This window comes from Plecotus auritus (assembly GCF_963455305.1).
Source record: "Plecotus auritus genome assembly, chromosome: 8".
Taxonomy (NCBI): Eukaryota; Metazoa; Chordata; class Mammalia; order Chiroptera; family Vespertilionidae; genus Plecotus; species Plecotus auritus.
In genome coordinates this window covers 66,223,291-66,247,709 of record NC_137782.1, presented here as the reverse complement: position 1 = coordinate 66,247,709, position 24,419 = coordinate 66,223,291, and the positions used below count along the sequence as shown (strand labels likewise).

At 48.4% G+C, this 24,419-nt stretch overlaps 2 protein-coding genes and 1 pseudogene across 6 annotated transcripts in view; 1 reads left to right on the top strand and 2 right to left on the bottom strand.

The window, feature by feature from the left end:
- Positions 1-24,419, bottom strand: part of LOC308256229 (KRAB domain-containing protein 5-like) — a 69,243-nt gene that overhangs the window by 5,227 nt on the left and 39,597 nt on the right. Inside the window, exon 6 of one of the 4 annotated variants that reach the window (XM_080684330.1) lies at positions 15,826-16,340. The exons of the other annotated variants lie outside the window; for them this stretch is intronic. Within the exon in view, the coding sequence (XP_080540456.1) occupies positions 16,326-16,340 (15 nt within the window). The 3' untranslated portion in view covers positions 15,826-16,325. Of the gene's footprint in view, positions 1-15,825; positions 16,341-24,419 lie in introns of those variants that run through there. 4 annotated transcript variants of the gene reach the window in all.
- The window catches only part of LOC308256224 (signal-regulatory protein beta-1-like), a gene marked incomplete at its 3' end in the record, with an annotated part of 45,556 nt that overhangs the window by 7,260 nt on the left and 13,877 nt on the right, over positions 1-24,419 (top strand). Inside the window, 2 exon segments of the mRNA XM_080684314.1 lie at positions 3,223-3,576; positions 7,396-7,749. Of these exon segments, the coding sequence (XP_080540440.1) occupies positions 3,223-3,576; positions 7,396-7,749 (708 nt within the window).
- Positions 6,277-7,065, bottom strand: LOC308255828 (L-aminoadipate-semialdehyde dehydrogenase-phosphopantetheinyl transferase-like; annotated as a pseudogene). Its single transcript has one exon. The product of its transcript is annotated as an L-aminoadipate-semialdehyde dehydrogenase-phosphopantetheinyl transferase-like (transcript).

Here is a 24,419-nt window from a genome sequence, read left to right as displayed (position 1 = left end):
GGAAACCAACCAAAAAGTGAAAGTATTTTTGTACCCTGGGAACAAAATATTTATGCATAGTGAAGAATTTTTCATGTGAAAACGAAAGGATTTTGTGAAAGTGTCCATCTATTTTAATTTATTGATTGTATTTATCATGAAAAATGTTGACTTTTGTCAAATGCTTTTACTGCATCAAATTAGAAGCTTATGTGTTTTTTTCTCTTCGTTCCATTAATGTGATATATTACACTGTTTGACTTTCACATGCTGAACCATCCTTACATTTCATGAATACATCCCTGTTGGTCATAGTATATAATTATGTTACTTTGCTGTTGAATTTGGTTTGGCTTATGTTTAGTTGAGGATTGTGGGATCAATATTTATGGGAGATATTGGTCTGTAGTTTTCTTATAGAGCCTTCATCTAGCTTTGATATCCAAATAAGGGTTGCTTAGAGTGAGTCTCAGAATGACTCTGAGTAAGTTAAAAAGCCTTTCTCCCATTTTAATTTTCTTGTAGGGTTTGAGGAAGATTAGTGTTAGTTCTTAAATGTTTAGTAGAATTCACCAGCAAAGCCAAACAGTCTAGGCTTTTCCTTATTGGTGGATTTTTTATTGTTAATTCAATCTTCTTGCCAGTTACAGGTCTATTCATATTATTTACTTATTTGTAATTTATTCTTAGTAAGTCATGTGCTTCTAGAAATTGGCCATTTTATCTTGGGTATCCAATATATTGATGTACAATAGTTCATAGTACACTTTTGTAATCCATTTTATTTCTGTGAAATCATTAATAATGTCCTTTGTTTATTTCTGATTTTAGTTATTTGATCTCCTCTCTGTATTTCTTGTCCATCTAGTTAAATGTTTGTCAATTTTTTTTAATCTTTTGAAGAACCACTGGGTTTTGTCAATTTTCAGTTGTTTTTCTACTTCCATTTTATATATCTGTGAACCAATCTTTTTTCTTTCTTTCCTTCTGCCAGCTTTGGATTAATTTCCCCCTACTTTTTCTACCATTAAATTAATGTGTATAGTTAAGAGTTAATTTATGAACTCTTCTCTTTTTAAATATGTGCTCTTAACACTCTAAATTTCCATCCAGCCTTTTCACTGCATCTCATACATTTTGTTATGTTGTGTTTACATTTTCATTTGCTTTAGTATTTTCTCTGCTTTCCCTTGTGATTTCTGATTTGAACTATTGATTCTGAAAGTGTTGTTTGATTTCTTTGTATATGTGATCATTTCATTTATCCTTCTTGTTACTCATTTCCAGTTTCATTTGCAACCTCGTTTTCCAGTGCACTGCTAGAATAGTCCTTCTTCCACATTTCAGTAACTTGTGCTGTCATTCAACCTGTGGGACAAAGCCACAGACATAGGCTTCTGTCATGGCAGTGGCTTCTCTAATAGTCAAGAAACATGTGTGTGTCACACAGAACAATGCCCCCCCCCAAAAAAAAAGGTCTATGGTAATACCCAGACCCTGTGAATATATTACTTTATATGACAAAAGAGATCTAGGAGAAATGAACTTAAGACTCTTGATCTTGAAAGATTATACTAGACTAGGGGCCCAGTGCATGAATTTGTGCACCTTGAAAGGAACTGTGGGCCGCAAGGCTGCGGTGAGCACAAGGGCAGGTCTCAGCCCATCTTCTGCACTCCTGCCCCGCCCCGCCCACTGCAGCATCCAGTCCCTTGTCTGCTGGCAGCCCCACTCCCCCCACCGCCACTCCCACATGCTAAATGCACTGGCCCCACTCGCTCCCACTGACGACACCGATCAATTTTGTGAAGCGATTTGGGTGGGTGCCAGCAGCAGGTGCAAGTGGTGGCTGCTGCCCCAATTACCCCTTAGGAGCAGGGGGAGGTGGAGAAGCCCTCATGAGCTGTAGGAGCAGGCAGCCGCTGCTCGCACCCACTGACGGCACCAAGCAATCTGGGCGCTGGCAGCCAGTGCGAGTGGCGGCTCCTGCGCTGGCCACAGGTGTAAGCGGGGCCAGCACCAACAGCAGGTGTGAGCACCAGGTGGGACTGCGGCACTCAGGAGCAAAGAATTTTCAGTAACTACCAGAGGTTCGCCCTGATGACAGTGGCCAGCGCCCCGCCTTGGTCTGGAGGCCCCGCTCACCTGTTCCACAATCCCACTGCACCTGATGCCCAGCATGTTCTGCACTCTGCCGCCTGCTGCTGATGCCCACCATGTTCCACACGCACCCCCTGGTGGTCAGCACACGTCATAGAGACCAGTTGTTTGGTTGTTCATTTGTTCCGCTGTTCGGTCCATTGCATATTAGCCTTTTATTATATAGGATATTCCAGGTGGGCCCAGTATAACCACAGGAGTCCTTATATAAAAGGTGGCAGGAAGTCTAAGTTAGAGAAGGACAAGTGACAACAGAAGCAAGAATTCAGAGTGACAGGAAGACAAGAACCATGAGAAAAGGAATGTGGGCAGTTCTACACTTAGTAAAAACACAGGACAGGGCTTCCAGATGAAATGCAGCTCAGTTAAAAGCCACAATTTGGCCCAATTACATTAATATTGAACTTCTGACTTCCAGAACTGTAACATAATCAATTTCTGTTGTTTTAAGACACTTAGGTTATTTAATTTGTAAAGCAGCATTACTAAACTCATAGAATGTAGTTATGCATAAGGAAAAACACTTTTACTTCTTATTTGAATGGCATGTTCACTGTGCGTTGGGAGCTCTGCACATCACTGTCACTTGCGTACCCAGGCTGCTGAAGTTGACCCCATCATGACATGTGTGTTTCCGTGAAAGCAGAAGTTGATCCATACACCTTCTTGCAGTTAAGTGCATATCTCACAAACCACAACCACTATCTCTGCTCACAAATTAGTGGTCTACAGATGTGCCAGGGTCCCACCCAATGGAGAGCTGCAGAAGTGTGACTCCTCATGAGGCCAGAAAGTGGACAGCCAGGAATATTTAAGGAACCATGACACTTCCAGAGAGGGCTCAGGGCTCAAACACACTCTTTGCCACATCACTGAACCTCTCTAGATCTCAGTTTCCTCATTTGCAATAGGCTCACATTACAGGTTGGTTGCGAGGGTTACATGTATGACATATGTAAAGTGCTGGACTCAAGGCCCCCTCAGGTTGTGTTCTCAGTCGATGAAAGCTGTTGTTGATAAATAATGACCGAGCCCACAGGCTCCCATATGGTGAATAAATAACTGCTCTGTGCTTCCCTCCAGGAGGGGCACGTGAGGAGCTGCAGGTGATTCAGCCTCAGAAGTCAGTGTTCATCCGAGCTGGAGAGACAGCCACTCTGAGCTGCACTGTGACCTCCATGATCCCGCTGGGGCCCATCCTGTGGTTCAGAGGGAAAGGGCCAGGCCGGGAGTTAATCTACAGTTTCAAAGGAGGCCACTTCCCCCGAGTAACAAGTGTTGCAGACGCCACGAGGAGAGACAACTTGGACTTTTCCATCCACATCAGTAACATCAACCCAGCAGACACAGGGACCTACTACTGTGTGAAGTTCCGGAGAGGAGATGATAATGACATGGAGTTCAAGTCTGGAGCAGGAACTCAGCTCAGCGTGAGAGGTGAGTACAGGGGGAATCCTTTGTCCTTCATGTGTGACAACAAGTCGGAAAAATGACTTCCATATTTGAGCAACAATTAAGAGTCAGGTGCGGAGGTGGGTGCTTATAGTCATGATCTGATTCATGGTCTGATTTCACCCCGTCTACAGATCAGGGAAGCTGAGGCCTGGAGATGCCATGCTATTTGCTCAGCCACCACGGCTGGTCAGCGGTGGGAAAGTCTGGAACTTCTGCTTGTCTGGTTCCCCAGCCCTGGCCTTTCAATCCTGTCAGCCCCTTGTTTGAAGAGATGAGGGAACTGAAGATCTGAGTGACTTGCCCATCACAAGGCCAGACCTCACCCACCTCCAGGGAGTGCTCCCCTCAATGTGGCCGAGGCTCCTCCTTAGTGACACCCAATGGGCACCTGCTGTGAGCCAGGCTCTGCGCTGGGTGCTGAGGCAGCTGCAGAACAAAGCAGGCAATGGCTCTTCCCCTCGAAGCTTCGTTCCTTCCCTCCAGTGGGAGATACTCCTAGGGCAGGGAGTAGAGAAGGTGCTGCTTTCTCTCAGCCTCAGAAACATCACAGGAGAAGGAAATCCTGAGAGGCCCAGACTCACTGTTCACTCTGACAGCCCCGCTGGGAAGAGATGCCCACAAGTGGGGAATCACGGTGGGTCTTCCAGGAAACCCCCTTTATTCCAGAATCCCAGTCACTGTCATGAAGCCTCCCAGCAGAGTTGGGTCGTCTCAGAATGTCCCTCACCCATGGAAGAGGCTCCCCATGTGGGAGACTTAGGGGTTGCCCCATTGAGGCAACACCGTTCTCATTGAGGGTGTTTTACCAGAGGCCCAGGATCCTGAATCCTGGACTGTGGGCGCACAGGGACCCTTAGACCATCCAGTCTGCTCCCAAGTACAGAGAGGCGCCTGAGGTCAAAAGGTGAAGAGGACTCTGTCCAAAGTCACATGACAGAGAGTGAGGAGATTGTTCCGGAACCCCATCTGATTTTACTGGCTTTTTCCTGCTTCAAACGCTCTTTGCATCAAATCCTGTTGAATGCAAACACTGAATAAAGCTCATTACAGCACAACATTGAACAGGGAGCCATCACCTCTTAGGTTCACTGGTACCCAAACCTTCACAATGTCCCTCACATTTAGACTTTGTGGCCTAGGTGATTGGGAAACTCTCCCTACCTTCAGCCACATCACCCCCAATCGAGCATTCACATCAGCACCTAGAGCTGCCCCTCCTTCACCAGCTGTCTCCCCTCCAGCCTGTGGAGATAGCACAGTTCATTCATTGTCTTATGTTGATGGATATTAGTTGTTCCCAACCCTGGACTATTCACACAGTGACACTGGGATACCCTTGTCCATGGGTCACTCTATTCAAGAGGGAGGTGCTCCTGGAAGTTGCATTGCTAGGTCTGAGTGCGTGCATTTTAATTTGTGTGGGTATCGCCAAATTTCCTTCCTAGACATGGTGGCAACAGGGTCTCCCCACAACTCCTGGACACAGGCAGGGAAGGTGGCTTTATCCCGAATTTTCAGGTATTACAAAAATTCCCAATGGTGTGTCCCTTGCCTAAGCATCACAGGTATAAGTGGCTCCATCACCACTCGGATCTGCAGCCTCCTGGTAGAGAGCTCCTGCCCCTTCCCTGAGCTGCTTGCCCAGGTGATGCCTGCCTGAGAATGCAGGAGGTGGGGGAGGTCAGGGTCTCTGCTCTCTGCAACACCCCACTGTGCTTGTCAAAGTGTAGAGAACGCTCCAACCCTTTTGTTTTTGTTTTTGTTTTTGTTTTTAAGTTCTGTTTCATTGGTTTTTAAATAATATGTTTTTAATGATTTCAGAGAAGGGAGAGGGATAAAGAGACAGAAACATCCATGATGAGAGAGAATCATTGATCGGCTGCCTCCTGCACACCCCCTACTGGAGATGGAGCCCACATCCCAGGCATGTACCCTGACCCCGAATCCACAGTGATCTCCTGGTTCATGTGTTGATGCTCAACCATTGAGCCACACTGGCCAGGCTCCAGTCCTTTTCTTAAAATCATGTATTGCTATGTTCTTCAGAAAAAAAAAAAAAAAAAAAAACAACACATTTTTTAAAAAGTCCTGTGGGGGAGGCAGGTCTAGCTTTCCAACTGAGATGAGACAGATCCTCAAATGTCCCATGATATGGCCTGAAACTATTCCTACAGGACATGGCTCTGCCTATGGTGGCAGCCACGAGGCCTTCCCTTCTTTGTGTTGTTTTCCTCACTGAGCAGCCACAGGAGCCACCTGACACAGTGGCTTGGATGGAGCAGAGAGGGGTCGCTGAGCCCCAGCACCACCGTGGGCAGCATCCCTGTCTCTGCAGACTGAGGGAGAGGAGGGGGCATTTCCTAGAGGGCCTGTGCCCCAGTGAGCAGGAGTTCATATTCTAGACTCAAATCAAGGTGTCATGTTCCTGGGCACAGACTGTGGGAAATCATCTGGAGGGAAAAAGATGGACGTTGAACGCAGGCCTGGAATTGCTTGTCAGCCCTGCCCCTCACTCAGAGTTCACCTCTGAGAACATGAGTGTCCTCCTTTGCAACATGGGGATGATGACACGCCCTCTCAGCATTAACTGAAGGATAAAACACAGTATATGAGAAGGTTTTGACAGTGCCACATGCTTATCATGAGTGGTGATAATCTCAGTCACTTCCCTTTCTTATCATATCATGACTTTGTAGCATTTCCCGTCAGAACTTCTTCTGTGAAGAAAAACAGTCCCAAAATGAAGGCTGTGCAGGGCTCATAGGAACAGCAGGTGATACTAAATCCTGTCGGGAAGGATAGGACCTGCCTTTGGGGGTGTAGGGTCATCTTGAGATGAAGCATCCTGATGTCCAGATGCATCGGGTTTCCTAGGAGCTACTGCCCAAATGGTGCTCATCTGTGTGGCTCTCCTCAAACGCCCATTCTTTCCCTCCTTCTCCATCCAGAAAAAAACGTGTTTCTTTATAAACTTGGCCAGTCTTCAGGTTTAATGGGGACATATCACATTGAAGCCTTTGCGATTCAAACCCTAGTCCAGCACCTGTGGCTTCTCTGAAGCGTTCTTTCAGTGCCTGATGTCCATAGAACATATGCAGCCGAGTCCATTCATCCTTAAAGCTTCTGATTGCTTCCTGTTCTTTGTTGGAAAACTTTTCTTTCATACTCAGAAGGCATTCTGAAGTTGAACCACGACCTGGTTCAATTCCAACTTATAGTTCAGGTTCAGCAGCAAGTACCACCCAGTCCCTTTAACAGAAAAAGTTAAAGATGAAACTGGGTAAGGATTCGATGAGTCTTTTGCAAGCACTGGTTTCCTTTTTGCAGTTCCCTGCAAATGAATGTTATTCCAAGGGATGTGCTATTTCTCTGCACCAACTTCCTCATCATCAGACGACCAGCCATGGCTGCCTTAGCGTTGCTGGCAGAGATGAAGTCCTCAGGCTGCCTGGTGGTACCTCCAGGAGCCATTCCGCTCACCTGGGCAGCCAACAGTTGCGGCAAAAGGCCCAGTGCACCCTGTCCATTGCTGGCACCAACCAGAACCCCCAGGTGGGGGACAACTTAAACCCACTCTTGGTCATATCAAATCACATCTCTGTGCCTCAGTTTCCTCATTTGTTATAGGGTTTCACATTTACAGGCTCATTGTGAGGGCTACCTGTATGACACATGCAAAGTGCTGGGCTCAAGCCCGCTCAGGGTGTGCACTGGGTCGATGAAAGCTGTTGTTGATAAATGATGACCGAGCCCACAGGCTCCCATATGGTGAATAAATAAATGCTCTGTGCTTCCCTCCAGGAGAGGCACATGAGGAGCTGCAGGTGATTCAGCCTCAGAAGTCAGTGTCCGTCACAGCCGGAGAGATGGCCACTCTGAGCTGCACTGTGACCTCCCTGCTCCCCGTGGGGCCCATCTTCTGGTTCAGAGGGACAGGGCCAGGCCGGGAGTTAATCTACATTTTCAAAGGAGGCCACTTCCCCCGAGTAACAAGTGTTGCAGGCGCCACGAGGAGAGACAACTTGGACTTTTCCATCCGCATCAGTAACATCACCCCAGCAGACACAGGGACCTACTACTGTGTGAAGTTCCGGAGAGGAGCTGATAATGACATGGAGCTCAAGTCTGGAGCAGGAACTCAGCTCAGCGTGAGTGGTGAGTACAGGGGGGAACCTTTGTCCCTCATGTGTGACAAGAAGTCGGTAAGAACAACGTCCATCTTTGAGCAACAACTAAGAGTCAGGTGCGGAGGTGGGTGCTTATAGTCATGATCTGATTCATGGTCTGATTACACCCCGTCTGCAGATCAGGGAAGCTGAGACCTGGAGATGTCATGCTATTTGCTCAGCCACCACGGCTGGTCAGTGGTGGGAAAGTCTGGAACTTCTGCTTGTTTGGCTCCCCAGCCCTGGCCTTTCAATCCTGTCAGCTCCTTGTTTGAAGAGATGAGGGAACTGAAGATCTGAGTGACTTGCCCATCACAAGGCCAGACCTCACCCACCTCCAGGGAGTGCTCCCCTCAATGTGGCCGAGGCTCCTCCTTAGTGACACCCACTGTGCACCTGCTGTGAGCCAGGCTCTGCGCTGGGTGCTGAGGCAGCTGCAGAACAAAGCAGGCAACGGCTCTTCCCCTCGAAACTTTGTTCCTTCACTCCAGTGGGAGATGCTCACTAGGGCAGGGAGTAGAGAAGGTGCTGCTTTCTCTCAGCCTCAGGAACATTACAGGAGAAGGAAATCCTGAGAGGCCCAGACTCACTGCTCACTCTGACAGCCCCGCTGGGAGGAGATGCCCAGAAGTGGGCGATCATGGTGGGTCTGCCGAGAAACCCCCCTTTATTCCAGAATCCCAGTCACTGTCATGAAGCCTCCCAGCAGAGCTGGGTCGTCTCAGAATGTCCCTCACCCATGGAAGAGGCTCCCCATGTGGGAGACATAGGGGTGGCTCCATTGAGGCAACACCGTTCTCATTGAGGGTGTTTTACCAGAGGCCCAAGATTCTGAATCCTGGACTGTGAGCACGCAGGGACCTTTAGACCAGGGGTCCTCAAACTATGGCCCGCAGGCCACATGCGGCCCGCCGAGGACATATATCTGTCCCGCCGGGTGCCGCTGCCTATCCTGCTTAGCAGCCAACTCGTCATGGGCCCGCAGTGCACATAGGAATTTGTTCATAGTGTGTTTTTTTAACTATAGTCTGGCCCTCCAATGGTCTGAGGGACAGTGAACTGGCCCCCTGTTTAAAAAGTTTGAGGACCCCTGCTAGACCCTCCAGTCTGACTCCCCAAGTACACAGGGCGCCTAAGGTCAAAAGGTGACAGGGATTTGCCCAAGGTCACATGGCCAAAGACTGAGGAGATTGTTCCAGAACCACATCTGATTTTAATGTCTTTTTCCTGCTTCAAACGCTCTTTGCATCAAAGCCTGATGAATGCAAGCACTGAATAAAGCTCATTACAGCACACCACTGAACAGGGAACCAGCACCTCTTATGTTCACTGGTACCCAAAGCTTCACATGCCCCTCACACTCATCTTTGTGGCCCAGGTGATTGGGAACCTCCCCGTACCTTCAGCCACATCGCCCCAAATTGAGCATCCACATCAGCACCTAGAGCTGCCCCTCCTTCACCAGCTGCCTCCCCCTCCAGCCTGTAAACACAGCATCATTCATTCACTGCCTTCTGTTGATGGGTGTGAGTTGTTCCCAGCCTTCGGCTATTCACACAGTAACACAGGGGATACCTTGTCCATGTGTCACCCTACTTTAGAGGGGGGTGCTCACCGGAAGCGGCATTGCTAGGTCACAGGGTGCGTGCATTTTAATTTGTGTGGGTATCGCCAAATTTCCTTCCTAGACATGGTGGCAACAGGGTTTCCCCACAACTCCTGGACACAGGCAGGGAAGATGGCTTTATCCCGAATTTTCAAGTATTACAAAAATTCCCAATGGTGTGTCCCTTCACTAGGCATCACAGGTGAAAGTGGCTCCATCGCCACTCAGATCTGCTGCCTCCTGGTAGAGAGCTCCTGCCCCTTCCCTGAGCTACTTGCCCAGGTGATGCCCTGGCTGAGAATGCAGGAGGTGGGAGAGGTCAGGGTCTCTGCTCTCTGCAACACCCCACAGTGCTTGACAAAGTGTAGAGAACGCTCCAACCCTTTTCTTTTTAAGTTCTGTTTCATTGGTTTTTAAATAGTATGTTTTTATTGATTTCAGATAAGAAGGGAGAGAGGTAGAGAGACAGAAACATCAGTGATGAGAGAGAATCATTGATAGGCTGCCTCCTGCACACCCCCTACTGGAGATGGAGCCCACATCCCAGGCATGTACCCTGACCAGGAATGCACAGTGATCTCCTGGTTCATGTGTTGATGCTCAACCATTGAGCCACACTGGCCAGGCTCCAGTCCTTTTCTTAGAATCATGTATTGCTATGTTCTTCAGAAGAAAAAAAAAACACACATTTTTTAAAAAGTCCTGTGGGGGAGGCAGGTCTAGCTTTCCAACTGAGATGAGACAGATCCTCAAATGTCCCATGATATGGCCTGAAACTATTCCTACAGGACATGGCTCTGCCTATGGTGGCAGCCACGAGGCCTTCCCTTCTTTGTGTTGTTTTCCTCACTGAGCAGCCACAGGAGCCACCTGACACAGTGGCTTGGATGGAGCAGAGAGGGGTCGCTGAGCCCCAGCACCACCGTGGGCAGCATCCCTGTCTCTGCAGACTGAGGGAGAGGAGGGGGCATTTCCTAGAGGGCCTGTGCCCCAGTGAGCAGGAGTTCATATTCTAGACTCAAATCAAGGTGTCATGTTCCTGGGCACAGACTGTGGGAAATCATCTGGAGGGAAAAAGATGGACGTTGAACGCAGGCCTGGAATTGCTTGTCAGCCCTGCCCCTCACTCAGAGTTCACCTCTGAGAACATGAGTGTCCTCCTTTGCAACATGGGGATGATGACACGCCCTCTCAGCATTAACTGAAGGATAAAACACAGTATATGAGAAGGTTTTGACAGTGCCACATGCTTATCATGAGTGGTGATAATCTCAGTCACTTCCCTTTCTTATCATATCATGACTTTGTAGCATTTCCCGTCAGAACTTCTTCTGTGAAGAAAAACAGTCCCAAAATGAAGGCTGTGCAGGGCTCATAGGAACAGCAGGTGATACTAAGTCTTGTCGGGAAGGACAGGACCTGCCTCTGGGGGTGTAGGGTCATCCTGAGATGAAGCATCCTGATGTCCAGATGCATCGGGTTTCCTAGGAGCTACTGCCCAAATGGTGCTCATCTGTGTGGCTCTCCTCAAACGCCCATTCTTTCCCTCCTTCTCCATCCAGAAACAAACATGTTTCTTTGTAAACCTGGCCATCTCCAGGTTTAGTGGGGACATATCACATTCAAGCCACTGTGATTCAAACCCTAGTCCAGCACCTGTGGCTTCTCTGAAGCGTTCTTTCAGTGCCTGATGTCCATAGAACATAGGCAGCCAAGTCCATTCACCCTTAAAGCTTCTGATTGCTTCCCGTTCTTTGTTGGAAAACTTTCTTTCATACTCAGAAGGCATTCTGAAGTTGAATCACAACCTGGTTCAATTCCAACTGTAGCTCAGGTTCAGCAGCAAGTACCGCCCAGTCCCTTTAGCGTGAGACGTTAAAGATAAAACTGGGTAAGGATTCAGTGAGTCTTTTGCAAGCACTGGTTTCCTTTTGCAGTTCCCTGCAAATGAATGTTATTCCAAGGGATGTGCTATTTCTCTGCACTAACTTCCTCATCATCAGTCGACCAGCCATGGCTGCCAGAGACAAACTGGCTGATGCTCTCCTCTCCTCGGGCTGGATGGACGGTTCCTCCAGGAGCCATTCCGCTCAGCTGGGCAGCCATGTGTTGCAGGAAAAAGCAAAACACACCCCTTCCATTGCTGGCACCAAGACAACTGCTAGATGGGGGGAAACTTAAACCCACTCTTCGGTACCTCTCTGTGCCTCAGTTTCCTCACTTGTTATAGATTCTCACTTTACAGGTTTGTTGTGAGGGTTACATCTATGACACATGCAAAGTGCTGGGCTCAAGTCCCGCTCAGGGTGTGCTCTTGGTCAATGAAAGCTGTTGATAAATACTGACCGAGCCCACAGGCTCCCATATGGTGAATAAATAAATGCTCTGTGCTTCCCTCCAGGAGAGGCACATGAGGAGCTGCAGGTGATTCAGCCTCAGAAGTCAGTGTCCGTCACAGCCGGAGAGATGGCCACTCTGAGCTGCACTGTGACCTCCCTGCTCCCCGTGGGGCCCATCTTCTGGTTCAGAGGGACAGGGCCAGGCCGGGAGTTAATCTACATTTTCAAAGGAGGCCACTTCCCCCGAGTAACAAGTGTTGCAGACGCCACGAGGAGAGACAACTTGGACTTTTCCATCCGCATCAGTAACATCACCCCAGCAGACACAGGGACCTACTACTGTGTGAAGTTCCGGAGAGGACCTGATAATGACATGGAGTTCAAGTCTGGAGCAGGAACTCAGCTCAGTGTGAGTGGTGAGTACAGGGGGGATCCTTAGTCCCTCTTGTGTGACAACAAGTAGGTAAGAACGACTTCCATTTTTGAGTAACAACTAAGAGTCAGGTACGGAGGTGGGTGCTTACAGTCATGATCTGATTCATGGTCTGATTTCACCCCGTCTGCAGATCAGGGAAGCTGAGGCCTGGAGATGTCATGCTATTTGCTCAGCCACCATGCCTGGTCAGTGGTGGGGAAAGTCTGGAACCCCTGCTGGGGGTTCAATCCTGTCAGTCCCTTGGTTGCAGAGATGAGGGAACTGAAGGTCTGAGTGACTTGCCCATCACAAGGTCAGACCTCACCCACCTCCAGGAAATGCTCCCTCAATGTGGCCGAGGCTCCTCCTAGTGACACGCACAGGGCACCTGCTGTGAGCCAGGCTCTGCGCTGGGTGCTGAGGCAGCTACAGAACAAAGCAGGCAACGGCTCTTCCCCTCGAAGCTTCATTCCTTCCCTCCAGTGGGAGAAACTCACTAGGGCAGGGAGTAGAGAAGGTGCTGCTTTCTCTCAGCCTCAGAAACATCACAGGAGAAGGAAATCCTGAGAGGCCCAGACTCACTGCTCACTCTGACAGCCCCGCTGGGAGGAGATGCCCAGAAGTGGGCGATCACGGTGGGTCTGCCGGGAAACCCCCCTTTATTCCAGAATCCCAGTCACGGTCATGAAGCCTCCCAGCAGAGTTGGGTCATCTCAGAATGTCCCTCACCCATGGAAGAGGCTCCCCATGTGGGAGACATAGGGGTCGCCCCATTGAGGCAACACCGTTCTCATTGAGGGTGTTTTACCAGAGGCCCAGGATCCTGAATCCTGGAATGTGAGTACGCAGGAACCTTTCGACCCTCCAGCCTGCTCCCAAGTACAGAGAGGTGCCTGAGGTCAAAAGGTGAAGAGGACTCTGTCCAAAGGCACATGGCCAGAGAGTGAGGAGATTGTTCCAGAACCCCATCTCATTTTAGCAGCTTTTTCCGCTTTAAAGACAGATGCTCTTTCCAACATAAAGCCTGTAAATACAAGCACTGAATACAGCTCATTACAGCACAACGTTGAACAGGGAGCCAGCTCCTCTTACGTTTACTGATACCCAAACCTTCACATGCCCCTCACACTCAGATTTTGAGGACCAGGTGATTGGGAACCTCCCTGTACCTCCAGCCACATCGCCCCAAATGGAGCACCCACATCAGCACCTAGAGCTGCCCCTCCTTCAACAGCTGCCTCCCCCTCCAGCCTGTGGAGACAGCATCGTTCATTCACTGTCTTCTGTTGATGGATGTGAGTTGTTCCCAGCCTTGGACTATTCACAGAGTGACACGGGATACACTTGTCCATGTGTCACCCTACTTTAGAGGGAGGTGCTGACGGGAAGCGGCATTGCTAGGTCACAGGGTGCGTGAATTTTAATTTAGGTAGGTATCGCCAAGTTTCCCTCCTAGACATGGTGGGAACGGGGTCTCCCCACAACTCCTGGACACAGGCAAGGAAGGTGGCTTTATCCCAAATTTTCAGGTATTACAAAAATTCCCAATGGTGTGTCCCTTGCCTAGGTATTACAGGTGAAAGTGGCTCCATCGGCACTCAGATCTGCTGCCTCCTGGTAGAGAGCTCCTGCCCCTTCCCTGAGCTACTTGCCCAGGTGACGCCTGCCTGAGAATGCAGGAGGTGGGGGAGGTCAGGGTCTCTGCTCTCTGCAACACCCCACTGTGCTTGTCAAAGTGTAGAGAACGCTCCAACTTTTTTGTTTTTTCTGTTTTTAAGTTCTGTTTCATCGGTTTTTATATAATATGTTTTTATTGATTTCAGAGAAGAAGGGAGCGGGGTAGAGACACAGAAACATCCATGATGAGAGAGAATCATTGATAGGGTGCCTCCTGCACACCCCTACTGGAGATGGAGCCCACATCTCAGGCATGTACCCTGACCAGGAATCCACGGTGTTCTCCTGGTTCATGTGCTGATGCTCAACCACTGAGCCACACTGGCCGGCCACAGTCCTTTTCTTAGAATCATGTATTGCTATGTTCTTCAGGGGAAAAAAAAAAAACAACACATTTTTTAAAAAGTCCTGTGTGGGAGGCAGGTCTAGCTTTCCAACTGAGATGAGACAGATCCTCAAATGTCCCATGATATGATCTGAAACTATTCCTACAGGACATGGCTCTGCCTATGAGGCAGCCAGGAGGCCTTTCCCTTCTTTGGTGTTTTCCTCACTGAGCAGCCACAGGAGCTGCCTGGCACAGTGGCCTGGATGGAGCAGAGAGGGGTCGCTGAGCCCCAGCACCACCATGGGCAGCATCCCTGTCTCTGCAGACTGAGGGAGAGGAGGGGGCATTTCATAGAGGGCCCTGCGCCCAGTGAGCAGGAGTTCATATTCTAGACTCACTGCCAGGAGCCCCTTCTCCCATTTATTGCCACAGGGCCCCCAGCCTGGGCACTGGAGGGCACTCCTCCCTGGAGCAGGTGGCGGTCAGGGTCAGGCTCCTGAAGGTGGGCACTTGCTCTGCTGATGGACGTGAATACCTGGGAGGCCACAGGAAATACCTCTGGGGCACAGTCGTGGCTGAGGGGACAGTCCCTTCATTCTCTCAGTTTTAATTTTCTTATCTCTAAAATGGCAATGATCATGGACTCCTCTTAGGAGAGTAGAAAGGATTTGAGGTGCTCTGTCTGAATCACACAGCACAGAGGTGCACCCCCAAATCAAGGTGTTATGTCAGTGTCATGAACCAGTTAACTTGGCTGGGCCTCAGGTCCTCACCTGCAGAAATTGTGTAGAATAACATAATAAAACCACTGATTAATCAAATATTGATGATATAATCCAATCTGCCTTTATACAATGTTTTCAGGTGAGCCTGTTGAGAGAACAGACCCTCACTGAGCCAGGGCATTGTCAACCCACAGCTGTGTGCTCTGGGCAAGTCTCTGTCCTCCCCACACATGTCATCAGTTTCCCCACTTGATGAGGATGATAATCGTGGCTCTCATTCACATGTCTATAAGGATTGAGGCTAGCTATGAACAGCCAGTGCACAAAAATGAGACTGACCAGGAATTCTGTCCCTGAGCCCAGACTGTGGGAAATCATCTGGAGGGAAAAAAAGTTGGACTTTGAACAAAGGCCTGGAATTGCTTGTCGACCCTGCCCTTCACTCAGAGTTCATCCCTGGAATATGAGTGTCCTCCTTTGCAACTTGGGGATGATGACACACCCTCTCAGCACTGAGCCTCAGTATCCTCATCAGAATGAGAATAATACTACCTGCCCCATAGGGGTGTGAGGACCAAGTCAGTACATCAGGCGCCACACTGTGGGTCACTGAGTACACATTCTGTCCACCGCCTCCCTCAAGGAGGATGACTCTGGCAGCCTACTAACGGGGTCACTGAGGATAAAGAACCTCTTTACCTGATTGCTGCCTCAAGCGTGAGCCCATAAGAGCTTCAAAGCTTCAGAGTGGTCCTGGGTGCAGGTAGCCTTGGATGGAGTGAGTCGAGGACTCTGGAATGCTCTCCTCTAATGGTTTCTACTGTCCCTTGACTTGCAGGCTCAGCATTATCTACTCAGTTCTTCTTGGCTGTCCTCCTCGGCCTCTTAGGCTGCAAGGTGCTGCTGATGGTTGGTGTCTCTGCCATGTATGTCCACAGGCAGCGGAGATCCTGACTGTAAGTTGTGGGACAGGAAGGGCAGGCTAACGTCTGTCCCAGAAAGAGAAGGTCAAGAGGAGTGGTCATCCCACAGGTCACACACGGTGAGGGCCCAGGTGGAATTTAGACAAGGTGACACACCTCTATTAGTATTCTCAGGAGGCTTGCAGACGCCTTTCAGAGATTCCTACCTCACAGGAAATGTGTGGCGTCCTGTAGAAGGAGGCTGACTCAGTGGTTTTTGAAAGGTGTTCACAGAGTCCTAGGGCTCCTGCAGAAGAAGTGGGCAGAGGAAACTGAACGAGGCCAGCTGAGTGGGCGGTTCCCTTGGAGACCACATCTAGTTGATTTCATCGTGGGGCTCCTTGGGCAGAAGGAACTCACATTTACAGTAATGTTGAGCAGTCCCGGTCAGCTGCTCTGATGGCTATTCCCAGTCTGACGCTCTGTGTAACCGAGGGGACAGATGGGAAGGAGGACCAGGACCTGGGGTGGAGGACTAGGGGCAGAGTCTGATGCCACGGGCTGCGTGTCCTCTCATGACTGGCATTCCTGCAGGAAGACAGCCCAGGACATAGGAGACACACAGGGAAATTTTCTTGAATGATGAGCAGATAATTAAAGGTGGACACATATCCCACAGCTCTTTCCTTTCTCCCGTTAGGTGCCACTCTCAGTGTCTGCTGCCTCCTTCTTTCCACGAGGGGCCCAGCCCCAGAAAAAAAGTTCACTAGAAGCTTCTAAGGACTCTGATCCAAATGCCTCCCCCGACCCAGAACTGCTGCCCCCAGGCTCCTGTTCCTTCTCATGCCCCTTGATGCCCCAGAGCTGGGTCTTCACACAGGCTCCTCTCAGACACACAGACACAATCCCAAATTATCACAGCTCCGTTATCCCATACACAGGACTTAGATGTGATAGGAGTGGGAGATAGGATGCTAGGAATTGAGGGCATTGAAGAGACGGTGACCTCAAGTGCAATCACACCTTCAGGAGTTACCATTGACCTAGAAGCTGGAGGAAGAGAAAGCAATACTATGACCAAGTTCTGCAATTTGATAAGTTTCCCACTCACATTCACTTTGTCGTTGGTTTAATAATGGATGTGCCTTTAAAACAACTCTTTGTGGTTGCCCTTTAAGGATGTTATGTAGCTAAGGTACAGTGCTTTCAGTTAAGTTGAGAATTCCTGAATTGATATTTCAACTGGGAGCTGGGGCAGGGGCCAGCCCTGTGTCCTGGCTGTACCAATCTGAGGTTGTTCTTGCTGAGCTGAAGGAAGAGGCAAGAGGATCGTTATCCAAATACCACACACTCTCACTCTTCATGCCTATCTTAGTAGATTTTCTTAGTAAGGTGTTTTTTTTCACTTATTGTAGAAAAAAGATCCTCTCAAAAACACACACACGCACACACACATAGAATTCCAAATTTTCACTGTTTGGGATTATTTATAGAGATATTAAGTAATTTTTCATAATAGGTACTCAACATAGCTTGAATAAATAAAGAAATTAAGTATTTTCTTTCTGTTTTCTTGGTATTAAAATACCCTTTCTTTTGTGGAATGGCCTTTACATTCACTGGTAGGTGATTTGAAAATTATTTTTCTTTCTTTTTTTCTTTTTTTGTTAATCCTCACCAGAGGATTTTTTTTCCATTGATTTTTTTTTTTTTTAGAGAGAGAGTAAAAGAAAAAAAGGAGGGATGGAAAGAGAGAGATATATATCAATGTGAGAGAGACACATTGATTGGTTGCCTCGAGCCCCCCTCAGGGCCAGGGATTAAATGTGAAGCCCAGGTACATGTCTTTGACCAGAAATAGAACCCGGGACCCTACACTCTAACCACTGAGAAACACTGGCGAGGGCTGAAAATTATTTTTCTTGATAAATATATTATATAATTGTTTTTTCAAAAAAATTTTTTACCTACAATGACTAAGTGTAGAATCTCTGGACCAGACAACCCATTAAGACCACACAATCACTCACCAGACACTGAGGGAGATGTGCTCAAAGTCCTTTAGACCAATCGCAGTAGAGAAGTTCTCCTCTGAGGTCTTATAGGCATAGAAACGTGGGTTCCGATACTGGAAAACACACACCAGCTATGTGACCTTGGGCAGCTCATTAACACTCTGAGCCAATTTCCTCCTCTGTAAAATGGGACTCATGCTACCCCAAAGAACTGTGGGGCTTTAGAGGAGAGAGCAGTCTATGAGCGCACACAGGGTCTGGAACAAGACTGCAAGACGGTGTGTGATACAGACCCTTTTCGTCCTTTGCTCACTGAGGAACTAGCACCCTCCGTGTTTTCCAGCTCGGTGAAGGAATCACATGGAAAGCCTTTCCAGGGGCCTGGCTGCCTGAACTCGTTCTCAGACTTTTCTGGGGAAAGTACCCCACTTGTAGTCTGGCACCTGCATCCACGAATCTATTTGCAGACGGCAAGATCCACATTTGCTTCAAAGTTGGGCACATGCTTGCTAGCACCAGGGGAAGCTGGAACAAACCCTAATGTAATTGAAACCAGTCCCTAATACTAATCCAGACCTAACAGTTGTTGTTGTTGTTGTTTTCAGAAGAGAACAGCAAGACCCCCCACAGTGCCTATGGACCGCCGGGTCAGCTGGTCCCAGAGCCATGCAAAGGTGCAGAAAGCCAATGAATGACTCCACCAACCCCAATGGATGGCCAAAGCCAAACTTTGCCCTTTGCCCTTTGCCAGAACCTGTGCGCAGATGCAGGGGGATCAGAAATTTGCACTTGGCTGGGCACCGAGATCTCACCCAATCTGACCCCACTCTCTAGGAATGCCTTTATACCTTCTGTCACCTTTCCCATTCCTTACCTTAGGTGACTCAGTTTCAACATTGTCCAATCAAGACTCCTGATTAGAATGAACACATATGTAAATTTCTCCTTCCCATTAAATTTGCTCTAAGTCTGTAGTCCAGGGCGTGGAAGGAGACGGATCTGAGCCCTGACTCTGTCTTCTGGTTTGGCAGCTGGAAGAATAAATCTTTTCTCTATGAAACACTCTTGCCTCAGACTTGGCTTCTCTGTGAGCGTTGGGCATCAAACTCACTGACTTGGTTGGCTACATCATGATTTCAGAAAAATAAGGTATTTTCTTTAAAGCAAAACCAGTCTGGTTCAAGATGATGATTAGGAGGCACCTGACCTCACCTTTGCCCACAAACTTACTGAAACTGCAGCTACTAAGGGCACAATCCCTGAGAAAGAAACCAGATGAGCAGCTCCCAGACCTTGGACACGCACAGCAAAATCACATCTTAATCAAATAAGAAAACATGAGACACAATCTCAGGCTGTTACCTGACACAATCTCCCCATAAACCCCACACCCGGCACGGTGACATATAATCAGGAGAGACCCACAACCCCAGCTTCTCCTTGAGGACTGGAATTTGGACCCAACATTGAGCATCCCAATTTTTAAACTTCCCCATGAAGATGAGCCTCCAAATAAAGTATATCTGAAAGCCACAGGACTTGAGTCCACTCCCTGTAGCTCACCACCCCCCGCCCCACCCCAGGTCTTACCACCAGGCAGCAGAGACAAATGCCCATCGCCCAGTCTTTCCTGAAAGAGGTCTATTTGCTTCTCATAAAGGCTGCAGCTGCAGGTCAGCTTCTCATTTAACACATATCAGGGGCAAACCATCCTCTCCAGAGACCAGGGAGCTGAGAGGGCGTCACTTCCACATTCTCCCTCTGCAGCACCCAGGTCGCTGGTGACTCCCTGAGAGGGTCTTGTGCACAGGGTTAGAGCCCTGACTTGCGGCTGCTGCTCACGGGACACGCCTCTGGATCGCCTGGCTCTGGCGGCCAGTGGGGCTTCTGTTAGTGGGGCCCCCGAGATTGTAGAAAACAAAAAGCCAGTTCTTCACTGGCTATTCCCAAGAGGCTTATCTCAGAGACAGCAGTCAGAAGCACCCATCTCCCAGCCTTCCCTGATAGAGGTCTACCTTCATACTTAAACGCTGCTGCCTGAGGATCCAGCTTCCCATCAGCCTGCGACTAGGTGCAGACTGAATTCCTCCCCTCGAGACACTGAAATGGTGCCTCAACTATTGGGAGCAACAGAGAACAAAGAAGCAGTTTGGATAATCACGAAGTTTGGAGAGACAGCCCAGTGCTAGAACAGTGATGAGTGACAAGGTTCATCTTCTGCAACAGAGCACGCCATCAAGATGGGAAGAGGTGCCTCTTTCAATCTCACACACAGAAACCAACACAGAGAGTCAAGGAACATGAGGACACGGAGGAGTATGTACCAAACACCACCCCAAAGCATAAAATAACACTCCCAAAATACATCTTAATGGCTTGCCTGGTAGGGTTTTATAAATGCTCATAACGATGCTCACTTGTCCAGGAATACAAGGCTGCATAATGCAAGAATTTCAACAAAGAGGTACAAATTATGAGAACCAAAGAACTTCTATACTTATATTCATGGCCCACAGACACGGGCAATAGGGTAGTGAAGACCTGGGGAGGGAGGTTATGGCTAGGAGGAGGCAGGTAAAGGAGGGGAAATGGGAGATATCTGTAATACTGTCAACAATAAAATATATATACTTTTTAAATATGAGAGAGTTCCAAGGAGAAATCACAGAGGTGAAGAATAAAATCACTGAACTGGAGAATTCAATAGAAGGTTACAACAGCAGACTAGATGAAGGAGAAAAGCGGGTCCGGGAACTACTAGTGAAAAAAAGGACATGAAATTCATCCAATCAGAGGTTTGGTGCAGCCACCATGGAAAACAGATAGAGGGGCCTCAAAAAATTAATAGAACGTTCATATGACCCGGCCATTCCACCCCCAGGTCTATATCCAAAGAAAATGAAGTCACTACCGCAAAGAGTTATCTGCAACCCCATGTTCATTGCACCATTATTTACAATGTGCAATTCAAGCAAGTCATGTAAGTGTCCATCAGTGGGTGAATGCATACAAAAATGTGTATATGTAGTGGAATATTATTCATCCCAAGAAAGAAGGAAATACTGCCATTTTCAACAACGAAATGGAATTCGAGGACATTATGCAATGTGATAGGTCAGGCAGAGAAAGAAATACTGTATGATTTCAGTTATTTGTGGAACCTGGGGGTTAGGGTGAAATTCATAGACACAGAGAAAAGATTGGTGGTGCGAGAGGCTGCGCGTTCGGTGGGGGAATAGGTCAAGGTGGTCAAATGAACAAGCTTCTAGTTATAAGATAAATACATTTTGAGGATATAATATCCAACATGGTAACTATGGTTAGCAATACTGGGTTGTATTTTTGAAAGTTGCTAAAAGACAAAACTCTTAAAGTAGGATTTATTTTGCTCACAGCGTTTGGAGTGGACATAAGTTGCATTTCTCTGATACACACCTGGGTGTATAAATGTGGTCATATAATACACATGCTTTCGGAAAAGATGTGAGGATATTATGTCTTTAGTTGCAAGGTGGCACATACCAGTTCTGAGGTCCACACCACACTCTGCGCTTGGGTGGAGTTTTACAGTTCCATCAGTAAAGGGTTGGAATAGTGAGTCATTCAGGAGAGGACCTGGTTCCATCCCAACGCTGACCAGGCTCTTGTGAGCCCTCTTCCTTCCTCCAATGAGTAGCTCTTGCTGAAGCTGAAGGAGATGAGGCCATAAGGCAGTAACATACTAGGGTTCTGGGCTGGGAAGTTTGGCACACAGCCCACAGCGCACACCCTTCTTGTCCTGGGCCCCCAAAGGCGGCATCAACATGAAGATCTCAGATGGGTGAGGGGCCAGTGGAGAGCAGAGGCCCCAGGCAGGGGGCGGGGGAGCACTACTTCCTGTAGAAATGTCCAAGTCCCTCTGAGAACTAAGATGAGTAACTGCTCACCTGATGGTTGCTGTCCTGACTGTAAACATTTCACAATCTAGAAGCAGGAACTATTTAGAATATGTATAGAGACTAGCTACTGTGTCACAGCCTTGTCACCCCTTCCCAGGCGCTTCCTCTTATATCACACAGCTGGGGCCTCACTCCTCTCACAGAGCACAGACCTGGTTCTCAGGGCACAAACTTGGACACAACGGGCCACTCAGGCCTCCAGGATGCCCTTCCCTGCCTCCTGGCCCCGCCCTCCTCCTTGCCTGCTGCTGACTCTACTGCTGGGCCTCCCAGGTGAGCATTCCTTGGGGTAGAATATTCTCTCCCTGCCCCTGGACTTCTTTTTGCCCCTGAAATTTCAGGGCCTCCAGCGAAACATGGGTGTGTCACCCAGGGCTGCACAGAAGGCCAAGGACAGGGCTTCATCTGAGCGCATGAAGTCAGGGATCTGAGTGGTTTCTCTGTGGGACCATCGCCTGCACCTGTTACCAGAGGCAACAAAACAGATGGTGCTTTGAGTCTTAGGTGTGAACAGGAGGTAATTCTTAAAATGCTTTTCAACCCAAGAACCTCGCAGGGAAGACAGTCTTTGAAAGACTAGTAGGAGAGTTTGATATATTTCACCAAAGTCAGAAGGCAGAGTCGCCCTGTAAACTAACCAAAATTCGCCTCCCCTGGAAATCATCCATGTCAGATAGAAATACACAAGTCTCTACAATATCCAACAGAATTGCAAATAAGGCACCTCACATGTTTGATTTCTAATGCGTACTTATAGAATAGAATTCTCTTGTCTGCTGTTCAAGCTACTCACATCTGACTCTCTAAGATATTAACCGACCTCCCATTTTTTAAAGAAAAAAAGCAGGGGTAGGGGGAATCCAGGAAGATCTGTTTGGCCCGGATAGGAGAAGAGAGCCCTGCATGACGAGAGGACAAAGGCCAATGCCAGCCCCTCCTTAACAAGGACACAGCAAGCGGGATTTCTATGAAAAAGTCCTCCTTTTCCCTGTAAATTGCTAAACATGGGGCCCCTGAAGCCAACTGCTGCTAGGTCCGTCTCCAGAAAAATACTCGCGGCCCGGAGTGTGAGATCACCACACACAGTGCCCGTGACTGTCCACGGAGGCAGAGAGCGTGTGCATGCGTGTGTGTCTCGCCACGACCCGCTGTGACAGCGCAGGCTCCCTGGCCCTCCAGGAGTCCCAGCACCAGGGCGCTGGCTGCTTGGGTTGCTAGGGATCAGCCAGGCTGCCTGCTGGAGAAAGGACCTGGTGAGCCTCACCCAGGAGAGAAACAAAGGATCTTCTCCTGGGCTGGGCAGCGATTGGCCCTGGAGCGGGCGCTTCCAGGGGCTGGGCAGCGATTGGCCCTGGATGCGGGCTCGTCCCCTGCGCTGGGCAGCAATTGGCCCTGTCTATGGGCTCTTCCCCTGGGCTGGGCAGTGATTGGCCCTGGCTGCGGGAAATGACAATCTGAGATGTGGGAGAAGTAGCCTGTCCTGACTCTTAGATGCATTTTGTGAAGATGTGAAGCTGACAGTTACAGCAGCTGCTCTCCTGACCATGAGACAGGCCTGAGGCAAAACAAACTGAGGCTGAGGCCAGACCATGTCCCTAATGACACCTCTGAGCTGGGTGCTGGGTGAGACCATTAATGCCCTTGGTTACTTATGTCAGCTGTTTGCACACTTACCTCTGGCCCAAGCATCCTAACTGATATTAGCCACGCAACAGAGCACTTTAGAGCCAGTGAAAGTTATGCCACAAGATTATTTATTAACACCGCTGTGTAGCTCAGGGAAAAGAATTACAGAATAGTATGTTCCCATTTTATTAAAAAGTGGATTCATTTCCAAGGAAAATGTTTTAGAAATAGTTATCTCTGATGTAGTTGTGTCTGAAAGACAACAACTTAAATGTTTTCTTACGGCATCATTTCATTTTCCATTTGTCTCTACAACAAGCATGTACAGGCCTGCCTCACAGATATTGCGGGCTGAGTTCCAGACTTCTGTAATAAAACGAGTCATAATCTTTTTGCTGGTGGAGGATCTTTTAAAAAAATTTTATTGTTGAAAGTATTACAGATGTCCCTTTTGTGTGTGTGTGTGTGTGTGTGTGTGTGTGTGTGTTTCCCCATTGATACCCTTCAACCCAGTGCCCACTCATCCCAGGCCCTCACCACTCCATTGCCTGTGTCCGTGGTTTTGCACAATGCATACAGGTTCCCTGGGGAATCATTCCCCTTCCACCCCCACCCCCACCCCGCCTTCTCTGGTGGAGGGTCTTCTTGCTTTCCATTTGTAAAACCCCTAACACCTGTGAAAGCGCAAATAAAGTGAAGCGCAATAAAGAAAAGCGAAACAAAATGAGCTACGCCTGTATCAGTTAAGACTCCGCCACCCTGTTTTATTTCTCCGTCAATTCAGTGTGATTCGGGGAGGAAGAAAGGTAAGCATGTATTCCACTAAGCTTTCTTGAACTAGGAGTATGCTCTCTTAGTAGGAAAAGTTGTGTTTCTCTTTTTCAAGTTGTTTTATGAAATGAAATTGGATAGTATCAGGCATTCATTTTTTAGAGAGCACAGACTATTACAGTTTTCATTTCCCTTTCTTACTTGTATCACATCATGACTTTGTAGCATTTCTGGTCAGAACTATTTCTGTGAAGAAAAACAGTCCCCAAATGAAGGATGATCAGGACTCATAGGAACAGCAGGTGAAACTAAGTCCT